At 40.4% G+C, this 16,892-nt stretch overlaps 1 protein-coding gene across 1 annotated transcript in view; it reads left to right on the top strand.

Annotated features, from left to right (window-relative positions):
* LOC127658586 (unconventional myosin-XVI-like) overlaps positions 1-16,892 on the top strand; it is a 288,117-nt gene that overhangs the window by 232,491 nt on the left and 38,734 nt on the right. The window contains 5 exon segments of the mRNA XM_052147955.1: positions 8,994-9,096; positions 9,963-10,059; positions 10,149-10,395; positions 14,798-15,168; positions 15,671-16,825. Coding sequence (XP_052003915.1) covers positions 8,994-9,096; positions 9,963-10,059; positions 10,149-10,395; positions 14,798-15,168; positions 15,671-16,825 — 1,973 coding nt within the window.

Raw genomic sequence — 16,892 nt, 5'->3', positions numbered from 1 at the left:
GAAAGTTCCACTTTATTTGTCAAACGCGCAAGCGGTAAGATATTCCTTACATGGGTATTTCTTATATGGATGACACGTTACCACTACTGGGAGAACATTACGTCACCTTATTAATACTAACATCACCCTTTTCCCCCTGAGCAAGGCACTTAACCAAAGGCATTGTAATAAGTGTTGATGCACTGAGGAAAATTTATCTGACTAAATGGGTTTTGTCTTTATACAAAATATTTGTTTTGCCAAGAGTATTCTTGTTGACAAAGGAAAGCAGAGCAGCAAGAGAGAGAATTTCTTGTATTAAATTCTGTATTTACAGTAAAGATGTGAATCTGTAACCTGAGAAATTCATGATAAGTATCCAATCATATTGAGGCCATATACTGAACATGTTGCTTAGCCAAAAGGTCAATGAGAATTTATCACTTAAAGGAATTAGGAAAGGGGCAAGGGGCTTCAGTTTAGACAAATGTGTTCAAATATTTGGCACTATGTGGCTAGAGGGAGAAATAAGATACCTTTTTACCATAGATATCTATCCGTCTTATCATATCACATCATTTTGACCTTTTCTATAGCATGGCAGCAAGGCTAGCAAATAATCCCATTTTCGATTTTTTTTTTCTCCACACCTTTACTCTATAAATATAATTTTATTTAAAACAATGAATTCTCTCGCTTTCTGCTCTGCATTCCTTCATCAACAAGAATACTCTTGGCAAAAAAATTGTTTTATGTCATTACTGTATTGTCAGTTGCTTTGGACAGAAAGCGTTTAAGTGTCATATCAAGTTGTAATATCAAGCATTTCAAATCCCAAGTAGGTTTCCAATGCAGACAGCATTTCTATCGTATAATCAGACAAAGTGAGTTGGTGTCATCTGTTAAACTCGTGTTTCTAAACGTTCAGCACAAGGGGTTTTCACTGCAACATTTCACTCTATTTCAGCCGGGTCAGACGAGGTAAAGAGGCATTCTGAGTTTAATATATCAGAAGTGCACTTTCACAAACACTGTAACGTGTCTGCCTGACTCTAGCTGTCTGCACTGTACGTTAAGAGATGACTTTCAGTTCAACTGAGGTGATTATGCACAACAGTCTATATGGAGTGAGTAAGTGAGTATGTAGGTGCTGAGAGCAAAGTCTAGGGTGCAATGCTGGTCTCGCAATATGAGTAATGGTGATAGGCAGCAGTGCAAACGGTTTCTTTGTGCAGCTATTTTTTCTGATGGGGTGATAATGGGGCAGTTTTGGAGAGGATGAAATGCTCTCGCTTGGGTCACTCTGTTCTCAGCTCAACTCCATACAAGTGGAAGAAATAGAAATGGGATAAAGCATCAAGGAGACTTTGGGGCTGGAAAGATTGGAAATTGGATTGTAAGGGGGTGCAGGATGTAATTTCAAGAAATATTCCCCCCGGTTTTTCAGAATGTGAAAGAGGAAGATAAAAGAGTGAGAGAGAATGAGAGAGGAGCAGGCTGTTGCTTCTGTCAGGGAAAAAGGGTTCAGAGTGACTTTGGCTTCAACTTCATCGGAAACACTGGGCCTCATCTTCATGTCACACTGACACTACCAGAATAGGTTCTCAGCTCAGTGTTCCTGCTCTTTTTACAGAGTGGAATTTATTTCAGCGTAGAAGAGGTTAATAAAGTTCCCACTCCTTCGTTGACACTTCCTTTTTGTTCTCTATAACACCCTCCCCAACTCCTTTCCATGTTAATTTCTGTCCGATGTTGACACAAGGTTATTTTAGTTTTGTATTTATAGACTATTATTTTTTTTTAATTTAGTTTTAGTAATGGTATTGTTATTTTATGTTTTGCTTTCATGAACACATATTTATTTATTTATTCTTTAGTTTCCATTTTGGAATTATAGTTAAGAATCCATTAAATAAAGGAAGCTTGGGTAGCACAGCGAGTATTGAAGCTGACTACCACCCCTGGAGGCGTGAGTTCGAATCCAGGGTGTGCTGAGTGACTCCAGCCAAGTCTCCTAAGCAACCAAATTGGCTCGGTTGCTAGGGAGGCTAGAGTCACATGGGGTAACCTCCTCGTGGTCACGATTAGTGGTTCTCGCTCTCAAGGAGGCGTGTGGTAAGATGTGCGTGTCATGCACAATGAGACACATGATAAAATGCGTGGATTGACGGTCTCAGAAGCGGAGGTGACTGAGACTTGTCCTCTGCCACCCGGATTGGAGGTAACCACGCCACCATGAGGACCTGCTAAGTAGTGGGAATTGGGCATTCTAAATTGCGAGAAAAGGGGATAAAATAAAAATGAAATAAAGAAATTTGAAATGATTTAGTTAAGGTGATCTAGAAGACAATCTTTTTATTTATTTTTTTCAGCTGTACACTTTTAGGATTTGTCTTTTCCTTTCTGGAAAAATGGTCTAAAATTTTTTATGACTCATTAAAAAAATTTGTCAAATCAAATGCTCTCTAGGATACTTACAGTATCTCAGTTTACGAAAATGTTTTGAAATCAATAGTTTCAGCATTAGTTTCAGAATACGATAGTAACCAGGGTTTGAAATTAGCACCCATCGCTATTGGCAGACCGATATATCGGTTTTACCGATTAATCGATGCAGTAGTTTCTTTTTTGGAAATGTAAGCGTAGCTCTAGCGGGAGACTCAAGCTGTACATCATCATGCCATTATCTAGTTAGCTGCAAGCCAGTCATATATCAGCCATTGCTTTAAAAGTCTGCTTACAATCTACCACTTTGCTGTTTCAGTGTGCCAACAAGGCAACCTCCACCTCCCCACCGCCACCAGTTGAGAATATATATTTTCAGTAGTCTTTTTGTGGTTTGACAGCTTAAATTAAACCTTCAAGGCTACATAAAAATTGCTCAATAAATGCTACCATTTCTAATCGTTCATTTTATGCAGTTACATCACTTGTTACATTTTTTTCTTTCTATAATGATTTTAAAAAGAATCGCTAAATCTTTTATCGCCCTTTTCCACCACCTTAGTTATTGTATCTGCAAAATCCACTATCGGTCAACCTACCAAATGTGGCTACTTTTTTCATCTTCTCATCAATGTGGCTGGCAACCTCTCTAAGACATATCGGAGTGAAATATGACAAGAGATACCACTAGACAAAGACGAGCGACATTGGGGCTAGATATATTGTCAAATATCTCATCATAATTCAGTACAGACTCAGATACAGTGCTTGAACAATAAGTTTCTCTTTTGTACTTGTCTACATTTTAGCCTCCATATGTACGTTAAAAAATTACCATTATGATAATAACTATATGGAATTATGTTATTTTTTTCTACAATAAAATATATAGAAAATCTAAATGTCTGGAAAAAAGTATACTTACATTATTGTTGAGAACATCAGTTCATTAAAAGGTCATTAATAAAGATCTATACCAGTTAAGTTAAATATCTACTTGGGAACATCAAATTAAAGTGTTACCTGAAAGGTAATGTTGAAGTCAGAAGTTTACATACACTTAGGTTGAAGACATTAAAACCACTTTGTTAACCACTCCACAGATTTAACATTAGCAACCTATAGTTTGGCAAGTCATTTAGGAAATTACTTTGTGCATGACATGAGTAATTTTTCCAACAATTGTTTCAATTTTAATTGATCATATTACAATTCCAGTGGGTCTGAAGTTTATATACAGTACATCCAGAAATGTACTTTATTAGGCATGTTAAGCCAGCAGAGAAGGCATTGCTGGCCCTGAGAATTCACCACTGGTCTAAATGGCCCTGGAGTAATCTCTTACTTTTTCAATCTTTTGTTGCTCCTCTTTTCTCCTGATTGTCGTTCTCACTGTTTTATCATTTTAGATTTACTATGGTGTCTAATTTTCTAATCTCCTCCCTGCTGTTTTTCTGCAGCATAATTCAGTGTGCTTTCATGAGACGCCACAATTCTTGGTTTCTTTTTATCCCTCTCTCTGTGTAAAGGATAAAATGATAACGAAACGTTCTGTGATAGTGAATGGGACACTGCTGGTCACATGACACTAAGTTTCCACTACTCGCCTGTAAACATCATGAATCTTTCAGAAAGAGTGAGCATGAGTTAGAGAGAGAGAGAGAGATAAGGACTACGGCCACTTTATCTTCATAGAGCATTTTAGCTCATAGACTGTGCGGCTCGTGTTGACAGATTAAATGGCCCAGACAATTTGTGACATTGGTTGTGTTCAGTCTGGGGATAAAATAGCTCAGATTCTCTTGTGATATTAAATATTGTTCAGACTATATGTAATGTAGCAAATAGCCTCCTGAAAGGTGTAGTAGGAATGCTGTTTTGCAAGCAGTGCCGTTTTCAAAAAGGTGGAATTGACATTTACCTCAAGATATTGAGCATAATCTCACCTGGAATAAGCTAGCAATTATAGAGCTATCTTTAATAAAATCACAACGGATGCACCATGTTCCCAAATAGTATTCTGGCAATTAAGTCACACTTACAAATCTATACATTTAAATTATATTTTACATAAAATACCCATGAATTGTTGTTGATCTGCGATCATCTTACTGGGTGACATGGTGCCTTTTGCAGGGTTTGTTTTTGTTTGAGTGTGTGCATGTGTGTTCACAATTAAGCGGCAAAAGGCCAGACAGGGTAAGAGGCTGTTGAGAGGAGGCACACAGACTATTGTGATAGAAATTTGGGGGTTTTTAAGAGGGAGGTCGTCTGATACGGAGGTCAATTTTCATGACCTTTGCTGGGGTATGCTCTGCCAACATTGTGTGTGTGCTTTATGACATTCAAGGTGTTCGTGTGTGTGTGGTGGGGGGGGGGGGGGGGGCAAGCTTGTGTGCGTGCATGCGCGTATTTCTGTATCAAAATAACCCTTAAATCTGGTTGCTTATTTATCTCTGCAAGGATTTGTTCATGGCCCAGTCACGTACTGTTTTAAAAAAAAGGCTGCATAATTAACTTTCAAACCTCCTCTTATAATCAGTTAGCATAGTGATTGAAGAATTCTTTGAGCAGGGAGGGGAAAATCATTGTTGCTCACTTCACAAACTCTGCACCCCACACACATCACTGCAATGTATCCACACGCAGAGTCAAACACAGGTCAGAAGTAGATAAAAATGACCATGCAAGGGTCAGTTAATGCACGCTAGCGTGCATAATGTTGAAGTCAGAAGTTTGCATACACTTAGGTTGAAGTCATTAAAACCAATTTGTTTACCACTCCACAGATTTAACATTAGCAACCTATAGTTTGGCTAGTCATTTAGGAAATTACTTTGTGCATGACAGGAGTAATTTTTCCAACAGTTGTTTACAGACAGATTTTTCACTTTTAATTGATCATATTACAATTCCAGTGGGTCTGAAGTTTATATACAGTGCATCCAGAAAGTATCTACAGCGCTTCACTTTTTCCACATTTTGTTATGCTACAGCCTTATTCCAAAATGGATTAAATTCATTATTTTCCTCAAAATACCCCATAATGACAACGTGCAAGAAGTTTGTTTGAAATTTTTGCCAATTAAAAAACAAACAAAAAAGAAACGAATTAAAATCACATGTACATAAGTATTCACAGCCTTTGCTCAATACTTTGTTGAAGCATCTTTGGCACCAATTACAGCCTCAAGTCTTTTTGAGTATGATGCTACAAGCTTGACACACCTATTTTTGGGCAGTTTCTCATATTCTCCTTTGCAAGACCTCTCAAGCTCCATCAGGTTGGATGGGGAGCGTCGGTGCACAGACATTTTCAGATCTCTCCAGAGATGTTCAAGTCTGGGCTCTGGCTGGTCCACTCAAGGACATTCACAGAGTTGTCCCGTAGCTACTCCTTTGTTATCTTGGCTGTGTGCTTAGGGTCGTTTTCCTGTTGGAAGATGAACCTTCGCACCAGTCTGAGGTTCAGAGCGCTCTGGAGCAGGTTTTCTTCAAGGATGTCTCTGTACATTGCTACATTCATCTCTCCCTCAATCCTGACTAGTTCCTAAAAAACATCCCCACAGCATGATGCTGCCACCACCATGCTTCACTGTAGGGATGGTATTGGCCAGGTGATGAGCGGTGCCTGGTTTTCTCCAGACATGATGCTTGCCATTCAGGCCAAAGAGTTCAATCATTGTTTCATCAGACCAGATAATTTTGTTTCTCATGGTCTGAGAGTCCTTCAGGTGCCTTTTACTGAGGAGTGGCTTCTGTCTGGCCACTCTACCATACAGGCCTGATAGGTGGAGTGCTGCAGAGATGGTTGTTCTTCTGGAAGGTTCTCCTCTCTCCACAGAGAAACGCTGGAGCTCTGTCAGAGTGAACATTGAGTTCTTGGTCACCTTCTTCCCTTATTGCTCAGTTTGGCCAGGCGGCCAGCTCTAGGAAGAGTCCTGGGACTTCCAAAGTTCTTCCATTTACGTATGATGGAGGCCACTGTGCTCATTGGGACCTTCAATGCTGCAGAAATGTTTCTGTACCCTTCCCCAGATCTGTGCCTCGATACAATCCTATCTCGGAGGAACAGACATTTCCTTGGACTTCATGGCTTGGTTTGTGCTCTGGCATGCACTGTTAACTGTGGGACCTTATATAGACAGTTGTTTGCCTTTCCAAATCATGTCCAATCAACTGAATTTACCACAGGTGGACTCCAATCAAGTTGTAGAAACATCTCAAGGATTATCAGTGGAAACAGGATGCACCGGAGCTCAATCTTGAGTGTCATGGCAAAGGCTGTGAATACTTATGTACATGTGATTTAAAAAAAAAAATTTTTTTTTTATAAATTTGCAAATATTTCAAACAAACTTCTTTCATGTTGTCATAATGGGGTATTTTTTGTAGAATTTTGAGGAAAATAATGAATGTAATACATTTTGGAATAAGGCTAACACAACAAAATGTGGAAAAAGTGAAGCACTGTGAATACTTTCTGGATACACTGCATACTAATTTAACTGTGCCTTTAAGCAGCTTGGACAATTCCAGAAAATGTTGTCAAGCTTTTAGACAATTAGCTTCTGATAGTAGGTGTACTGAATTGGAGGTGTAGCTGTGGATATATTTTAAGGCCTACTTTCTAACTAACTCTATGCTTGACATCATGGGAAAATCCAAAGAAATCAGCCAAGACCTCAGAAAAAAAAACATTTAGAACTCCACAAATCTGTTTCATCCTTGGAAGCAAGTATAAACACCACAGGACCATGCAGCCATCATAGCGCTCAGGAAGGAGATGCATTCGGTCTCCTAGAGATGACTGTAGTTGGTGTGAAAAGTGAGAATCAATCCCAGAACAACATCAAAGGAACTTGTGAAGATGCTGGAGGAAATAGGTAGACAAGTATCTATATCCACGGTAAAACAAGTCCTATATTGACTCAGCAAGGAAGAAACCACTGTTCCATAACTGTCATAAAAAAGCCAGACTACAGTTTGCAAGTGTACATGGGGACAAAGATCTTACTTTTCAGAGAAATGTCCTCTGGTCTAATGAAAAAAAAAAACTGTTTGGCCATAATGACCATTGTTATGTTTGGAGGAAAAAAGGTGAGCCTTTCAAGCTGAAGAACACTATCCCAACCGTGAATCGGTGGCAGCATCATGTCATGGGTGTGCTTCAAAAAATAGATGCCATCATGAGGAAGGAAAATCATGTGGATATATTGAAGCAACATCTCAAGACATCAGCCAGGAAGTTATAGCTCGGTCGCAAATGGGTCTTCCAAATGGACAATGACCACAAGCATATTTAAATTTGTGGCAAAATGGCTAAAGGACAAAAAAGTCAAGGTATTGGATATGCCAGCACAAAGCCCTGGCCTCAATCCAATAGAGATCCGTAGGCAGAACTGAAAAAGCATGTGTGAGTAAGGAGGCCTGCAAACCTGACTCAGTTATACCAGTTCTACCTGTCTGGAAGAATGGGCCAAAATTCCAGCAACTTATTGTGAGAAGCTTGTTGAAGGTTTCAAAGAAATTGGCAATGTGTCCAAATGCTAACAAAGTGTATGTAAACTTCTGACACACTGGGAATGTGATGAAAGAAATAAAAGCTGAAATAAATAATTCTCTATACTATTATTCTGACATTTCACATTCTACAAATAAAGTAGTGATCCTAACTGACCTAAGACAGGGAATGTTTTCTATGATTAAATGTCAGGAATTGTGAATAACTGAGCTTAAATGTATTTGGTTAAGGTGTGTGTAATCTTCTGACTTCAGCTGTATCTCCATTTAACTGCAAAACAGGCCTGTCTGCTTTCATTTTTATTAAGCTATATTTTTTTTATGAATGACTATATCTAGAAATTTTGACTCAAACCAAAGATCACAAATATTGATACTGTTATAAGGTTAAAAGCATGAATGGATGCTTTTAAATATCATGCATGCCCTAGTTCTTTCTTTGTGAATTCCTTCAATATCATTGGCCATTAAATACCATTCCCTTGTGGCAGATGTTCAGAATGCTAATCCAAATGCGCAAACACACACGTGTTTGAGGGGCGTGTCTGCGGCTTACCCCGTATGCCACCGAACCTTTATCCCTCCACTCTAGAACAATGCTCTCAAAGTTTGACCTTTCTCTGTGACTGGTTGCCTTGCCAACACCCACTGTAGCAGATGCTGAAAAGTCACCCAGACTCTCAGACCCTTTGACCCTCGAATTGCATCTCTCATTGGGTTTTCCGACCGATAGAGGTAAACGGATTGAGCCATGGACATTTTCTTTAATATTATCATCATCCTTAAGCACTATCTTTGTAGCTTGGTGCATTTGATTTAATTCAGGGGTCTTAAATGGTTATTGCATTTGAAAATCTAAGAACTAACCCTATTAAACAGGCCAGCAGAAATGGCTCGACTTTGTGGTTTTTGTAGGCAACTTTCCAGAACAGGCATTAGTGGACATCATGCTATAACACATCAATAATGCATCAATAATGGGTGCACTGAGTTCATCTGCTGTTTCCTTATGGATGACAATGTTGGTCTGTGGGGTTGTGGTGCAGATACAGAGAGCTGGTGTACACCATCCTCACCGACAGGAAGAAGGTGTCCGCAGAGGAGCAGTGCCGCCACATTCTGCAGCATTGCAAACTCCAGGGCTGGCAGGTGAGTTGCCAAATACATCTAAAAGCTTTAGGGAAATGTCCATGAGGGCTCTGTTCCAAAAAAATAGTGAGCTGGTAGCTTCCTACCCCAAACGGAACATCATAAATGGCATATTTGGAAGATTCTACATAGCCAGACAACTCATTTGTCATACTAATTTCAATAGAGTTTGAAAATAACAATGGAGTTAGCTTAGCTTGTTGCTAAGCTAATGATGCATTGCTTGTGCATAATAATACACAGCACTCACAAATATTGAGTAAAATGTTCAGGGGAGAATTCACTAAACAGTTGCGTCACTTTTGCTGTTTTAATTTAGCATTAAAACCTCTTATTTGACTTATTTACTAACCACCCCGCAAACTAGTTTAAGCTGATGCAAAACTTGTACTGCATTTTGAGTCATTAAATTCATTCGTTGTCATTCCATTCCATGCAAACACACCTTTCTATGTAAAGTAGGCTTATTGAAGATTGCACCTGATGCAATTTATATAGTGCTAATACCGCCAGATTAATGCAGGCAGTAATTCTTTTTTTTTTTTTTAAATCAATTATATCTACCGTAATTCATGAAAAATTATTGAGATCAAAGTACGCCGTAATCTGGCATACATCCAGATGTGCGGTGTATTCCTGCACACTTTTAGCATGTTAAAGCGATGATTCAGGTGTCATTTTGTGTTTAAAGTCAATAACTGTAATCAACACTTCAGTATTGAGTGAATTATAAGTATATTTAAAATCAACATTCACCTCGTCACTGAGTTGCGAGATGCTGTCTACATCAGCAGCTCACTACTGTAGGTTTTGTAAATTATATGTTTTGACTCGCCTTTTCCTCTTCCTCTTTCTCACATGTACAGATGGGAAACAGTAAGGTGTTCTTGCGATACTGGCAGGCTGACCACCTCAATGACCGCTGCCATCAACTGCACAGGAAGATCATTATCTGTCAGAAAGGTAAAGTGACCGCTACAGAGTAATGTATATGGTTATGTGATCAGTGGACATGTATTTTTTCTTCACCAATGCATGTGTGTGTGATTCAGTGGTACGCGGCTGGTTGGCCAGACAGCATGCATGGTATAGACTTGCATCTCGGCAGCAGGAGCATTGCAGCGTTCAGCGCTTCCTGCAAGAGGTGGAGGACTTGGGTATGCACGCATACGACAGCCTGGTCATCCAGAATGCAGCCGATATCGCGCGGGAGAATGACCGCCTCCGGGGTCACATTAACGCTCCACCGTTGGGTGAGCGGCCTGAACCTGTGGGCAAAGAGGAGGACTCGCCCAAGAGGTGAAACTCATAAAGATTCAGGACTGTTGACTGTTGTATGAATCACAGACACACTGTGTTATTTGTGCATTATGAGGTCCCAAAACAAGGAATGAGGTCTGTCAGGGTTTGGGGGGGTGGGAGTCTGATTGGGCGGGTGCACAGAAAATATATTAAAAAAAGAGTGCATTTAGCACAAAATGGACACTGAAATTAGGCAGCGCCTAGATATAAAACTTCATCACTCTGTTTAAAATGAGCTCCCTACGTTGCAAATAGCATGATGTTTGGCATTTGACATGTAGATAGTTCTTTTAAATTATAGCGTGAGTGATCGAGCGATCAAACAGTGGCATAGCATTACATTGGCGATAAGTTTTACAATAATTTGTTTTGCTTGGAAAAATAATTTGCTGCTTTGCGAATTAAAAACAATGGCATCATAGCGTATGTGCCGTGACAAGATGTGACATAGACTACACACACTGCAAAAAAAATAATACATATACAGTATATACACACATAATTAATATATATTGTCTTTTTCCAATAAAAGTAACCAAACAAGATACATAAAAGCAAAAATGCATGTTTATGCTTAAAACGAGTGCATCACTAGTTTTTACTTTTTTATTTATTAAGGTGACATTATAAGTTGCTGTCAACATTTGTTTTATTATATCTGAGTTTTATATATAAATACATAAAAGCAGAAATTACTTTCAAAAGTGTACGTGTTGACAGATCCACTCATTTAATTGCTGGATTCAGTTCCGGAGGTCCCAGATCCATATCCTGCTTGTCCCAGCATAAACCTAATCCTTCATCTGAGGTTTCCAGACAGCTATGTATAATTTAGCTATATGTGGGGTAATAAGGTTTATACTGTAAGTTGGCTTGCCTGTCCCTATTGTTTAATTGGTTTTGAAATTAAATGAATAGCAAGATAATAATTAAATTCAGATAGTCTCCTTAGAGGACCTCTAACAAGAAATCTTGTTTTGTCTGCAGAAATTCAATCAAATAGGTCTGTACAGATCTGTCTGCAGTACAGAGACTTCCAATTGAACGATTGTATTACACACTCTAACAGTCCAAATTACACTGCCTGGGCAAAAAAAAAGTTGCATACTCTAATATTTAGTTGGACCACCTTTAGCTTTGATTATGTTGCGGGTTCGTCGTGGCATTGTTTCAACAACCTTATGCAACTTCACAACATTAATTTCCATCAAGTGTTGCATTAATATTTGGCCGAGATCTTGTATTGATGATGGGAGAGTTGAAACTCTCTGTAAAGTCTTCTCCAGCACATCCCAAAGACTTTCAATGGGGTTAATGTCAGAACTCTGTGGTGGCCAATTCATGTGTGAAAATGATTCCTCATGCTCCCTGAAACACTCTTTTACAATATGAGCTTGATTAATTTTTGGCATTGTCATCCTGGAATATGCCCATGCCATCAGGGAAGAAAAAAATCCATTGATGGGTTAACATGATCATTTAGTACATTCAGGTAGTCAGCTGACTACATTTTATTGTCCAAATCCTGACCAATTGATGCAGCCCCATATCATAACACTGCCTCCAGTGGCTTGTACAGTGGGTTCTATGGATGATGGCTGCATCGCTTCATGCACTTTCCCTTCTTACCCTGACGCACCCATATACTTTGGAATAGGGTAAATCTGGACTCATCAGACCACATAACCTTTTTCCAAATTGAAGTTGTTTTTTTCTTTCAGAGTAGCTTCACTAACAAGTGGCTTTCTTGTGGCCACACAGCTGTTTAGTCCCAGTCATATAAGATCTCGTCACATTGTGCGTGTGGAAATGTTCTTTCACTATTAAACATAGCCGTGAGTTCTACTGTCAACTTTTTTATGATGTGACTTCACCAAGAATTTGAATGATCTCCGATCACAATCATTTAAAATTGTTTTATGACCACATTTCTTCCACAAAGATGATGGTTCACCACTATACTTCCAGGTTTTAATAATGCGTTGGACAGTTCTTAACCCAATTCCAATGATTTCAGCAATCATTTTTCTTTACTTGATGCAGGCCAAGTATTTGCCCCTTCTGAAACACAGTAACATCTTTTCCACGACCATGGGATATGTCTTCAGACATGGTTGTTTAAGAAAGCAAAGCTACACACTGCATCAGTTAGGGTTTAAAGAGTTGTATCAAGCTGAAACATATTAATCATTGCAGTAATGATCCAATCATAGTCTCTTAAGTATCTGCTTATTTAAATCCAAACGGCGGCTTTTTTTTTTTTTTTTTTTTGGCCAGGCAGTGTTTATTGCATTGGCTGATTATATTAGATACTCCAAAATGTGCCTTTCCCAAATAGGTTCAAGGAAGCTATAAAAATCATATCTGGATTTATTAGTTCTCCTTGTTCTTTTCCGTGAAATCTAATAAGAACAGAACGAGTCTTGGTGTGCCACTGATGTCAGAAGCACTTTGTTTGATGTTGTTAGTGTTGTGGGGACTTGGCAAGAAAGGAACACTGATCATTAGAGTGGCACATACCATCTGCACTAAGCAGATACTAAAGAAGGCACAACTCTTGTGAATAAGTAGATATCTTCCGTATTGCAAATTCAATTAAAATCAATGTTTTAATCCAATAAGATCATGTAATGCAAGACCTATTCAACTATCCAAATACATAGGACTTAAAGATATATTCCATAAACATACAATAAGTTGCATTTAGGTGGTGCTTGACATTATCAGGGTCTCAAGATCAAACATACGACCATCTGCTCTTATGCAGGGAGTGGCTTGTTCTTTAAGACATGCACACACATTCTCCACAAACATTCAGTTCTTTTAGCATCACTAATGGGGGGTGGGTGAATAATGGGGGTTTCATAGACAATCTAGATGTGTCAATCAGTGAATGAAGAGGAGTGCCATGCTGCTAATCAGAGAGAGACAAGACCCTCCCCCACTCTGGGTTGGTGAAATCTTCTTAGGTGTTAAGCCTCTGTAACCCCTTACCATCACCCCATGTTCCCCAAATACCATCCACCCCAACACACTCGCCAATGCTTCTCCTGTGAGAATAACAGATGGTAGGCTCAGATTAAAGGGGAAATATCAAAGAAGAGTGTGCATGTCACATTAGAGTATTACAGGAAGCTGCTTAGACTTAAACAATCAAAAATGTAAATAATATTTTCCAGCTTTAGTCCTATGTATTATCCTGTTAAGATTCATAATGCAATGCTAATTATGTGTTGCACATTTTCTGGTATCGAAAAAATATATATTGTGCGCTTACACTTGGCAGAATCTTTGAAGGAATTGTTGACTCAAAATTTACAATTCTGCCATTATATACTCACACTCATGACATGTTTGCTTTTTCTGTGAAACACAAGTTACATTTGTATATGTTATATTTTCATCGCTGTTTTCATGCAACAGAAGTTTATAGTGATCATGTCAAGCTCCAAAACAAAATACAAAAACACCACTGAAGCAACTTAAAAGTAGTACATATGACTTGTTCATTACATGGTCTGCACTTATATAGTGCTTTTTTCTAACCTCAGAGGTTACCAAAGTGCTTTACACTGTGTTCCAATCACCCATTCACACGCACACTCATACACCAATGGTGGCATGCAAGGCACTAACCTACCATTGGGAGCAACTTGGTGTTCAGTGTCTTGCCCAAGGACACTTCGGCATGTGGAGTCGTGTGGGCCAGGATTCGAACCACCAACCCTGCGATTAGCAGCCGACCCGCTTAATCTTGATGTGAACTATGGCGACGGGTAGATTATCAGAGAATTACAAATAAACTTTTGGTCTGTTCTTTACACAAAGCAATCATATGAATTCATAAGAATCATATTGGCTACGTTTAAAGTTTTTTTTTTTTTGTATCCTTCCTAGAGCTTGGTAGATGTAATCACTACTATAAACTTATAAGAGCTGCAAGAAGATTCTTCAGAAAAAAATACAGCTACTTGTGTTCCACAAAAAATAATTTATTGAATTATCCCTTTAATAGTTCAAGCACACTACAAAGCAAGTTTATCTATATTTTTTTTTTATCATTATTAGGGAAACACCCATTCCATTTAGTGTAGTGCAATGAAATCTTGGCCCAGACATGGGCAGACAGCTTGACATTAGTGTATTGATTTTATGAAGGTTGATGCTGATCCTCTCACGCTGCTTAGCACCTTCCTACCAGTCATACATTCAGACAGGACATGTGTTTGCTTCAAGTGTAATGGTTAGAGAATGATTGAAAGAATTAATGGATGAGTGAATGAATGAATAATGATTTGCTTGAGTGGGCAAGGGAAAAACACTACTTGCAATCTTCTGCCAAAAGCAATTTCAATATTAGAATTTGCTGAATTATTTATTAGTGTGTCATTTTGTGTAGGATTGTTGAAAAGAGTGGAAGGGTTAACGAAGTGGCAGGCCGTGGGGGGAACAGACCAATCCGGCATTTCCGCTCTAGTTCTGTACCTCTCCCCCTGGTAATGGACAGTTTGGTACATTCCAGCATTGGGACATCAATCAAAGCTGCCCTTCAGCCCACGCCACACTCCAATGAGGAGAGTAGTGGGGGAAGCCTCTCCTCCCCACGAAAACAACCTCCTCCCAAACCCAAACGAGACCCCAATACTCGCCTGAGCGCATCGTATGAGGCAGTAAGTGCTGGGCTGAGTGTCGCAACCAAGGAGAGCCCTGCTGAGGGTCAGGCCTCTCCTTCTGGAAGTCCACCTAAAACCCAGCTCTCACCTTCTGATCGTATGTATAAATATCAGTTCAGTCACATAAATGCCTCTAAATGCCTAAAAAATACACTTCATTGACCAAAAGTAGGTGGACACCCCCTTATATTTACGCAATAATCATGCATATAGTGGGTGCACCCTTGGGTGTGAAGTGAGGTCCATAAAACATTGTTTACTGAGTCTGATTTGGATTGTGGCTGATTGCACAACATCTCTACCTGACCTCACTGATGCTTGTGTCTGAATGAGAACAAATGCTTGCAGCCATGTTCCAACAATTGGAAAGCCTTCTCAGAATAGTTATAACTGCAAATTGATGAACCGACCATGTAAATGCCAATGGTAGATTTTGGGTGTCCACATACTTTTATACATGCAGTAAATATTTTATATTCAGCATGGAAATGTCTTAATCTATTTCAATTTTGCAATGAAAATTGAACCTAGTTCTCTTGTAAATAGCTTTGTCCTTTGCTTCCCAACCCATCCATCATCCTGTACAACTACACCTCTAGCGCTCTCCAAGCCACGCCCTCACAGTGATGACTACAGTACTATGAAGAAAATCCCACCCCCTAAGCCCAAACGCAGCCCTAATACCAAACTGACTGGCTCCTATGAGGAGATCTCTGTACCGTCCCCTGTGCGTCCCACAGACATGAAGCTGGTCAGCCTGGCACGAGGGGGCCACTGCTTGGGCCTCATCCAGCGAGCAGCATCTGCAGATGGCCCCCACTCTTCTGTGCTAAGCCTCTACCCCTGCCAGGATGAGGAGGATGTGTATATCGAAATGATTGGGGCCTCACGAGCCCTCAGCCTGGCTGACTCTCACAGCCCTGACCTGGGCGAGGCAGTATATGAGGAAATGAAATACTTCCTACCTGACGAGGTGGGCTCAGCTCCAGTCACCAAGCCTGAAGCTACTAATCCAACTCCCCTACCTGCCCCAGTGCTGGCTTATGAACTCAAGAGGCCTGTGACCCTGACAGGCAAGCAGCAGATCAAGGATGGGAAAGCATGCGACATTCCTGCTCCTTTCCCCAACCTCCTTCCACACCGCCCCCCTCTTTTGGTCTTCCCCCCTTCCCCCGTAACCTGCTCACCTGCCTCAGACGAGTCCCCACTCACCCCTCTGGAGGTTAAGAAGCTGCCGGTGTTTGAAACCAACCTGAACTACAGCAGCCAGGATGGAGGTAGTCCACTGTCACCCCAGTATGCCCGCCAAAGGGCCGACTCCTCCCCTAGTCTGTCCGTCTTAATGCCAGACAAGTCCACTCCGCCCTTGACTCCTCCACCCCCTCCACCCCCTCTGGCAGCACTTCCACCTCCCTACCGCCCCCCTTCTCACTTCCCCTTTCCCCCTGAGCCAAACTTCCTGGCCCTGACCCGTGTAGCATCTGTGGCTACCACCGATTCCCCCAAAGTCTCTCATAAAACGGGCCACGGTCTGGCAGAGACACCCCCAAGTAGTGCTAAGCCTCCCTACTCCCCGGTGAAATCCTCGCGGCCAGAACCGCGCAGAGCTCACTCCTGTTCCTCTTCTCCTCTGCTGTTTAACCCCGCTAATGTGCGAGCCCTCACCAGCCCCCTAGACGAGCTCAACACACTATTCAGCTCAGGGCGCAACCTACTTCGCAAGTCCACCACGGGAAGAAAAATAAGAGACAGCGGTAAGTTTTTCTTTGTGTATGGTACAAGCATTTTAAAGGTGCAGTTTGCGGCATTAGTGGCACAAAA

This window comes from Xyrauchen texanus, chromosome 18 (genome assembly GCF_025860055.1).
Source record: "Xyrauchen texanus isolate HMW12.3.18 chromosome 18, RBS_HiC_50CHRs, whole genome shotgun sequence".
Taxonomy (NCBI): Eukaryota; Metazoa; Chordata; class Actinopteri; order Cypriniformes; family Catostomidae; genus Xyrauchen; species Xyrauchen texanus.
The sequence above is the reverse complement of the archived record's forward strand: the minus strand, read 5'-3'. Positions and strand labels throughout refer to the sequence as shown.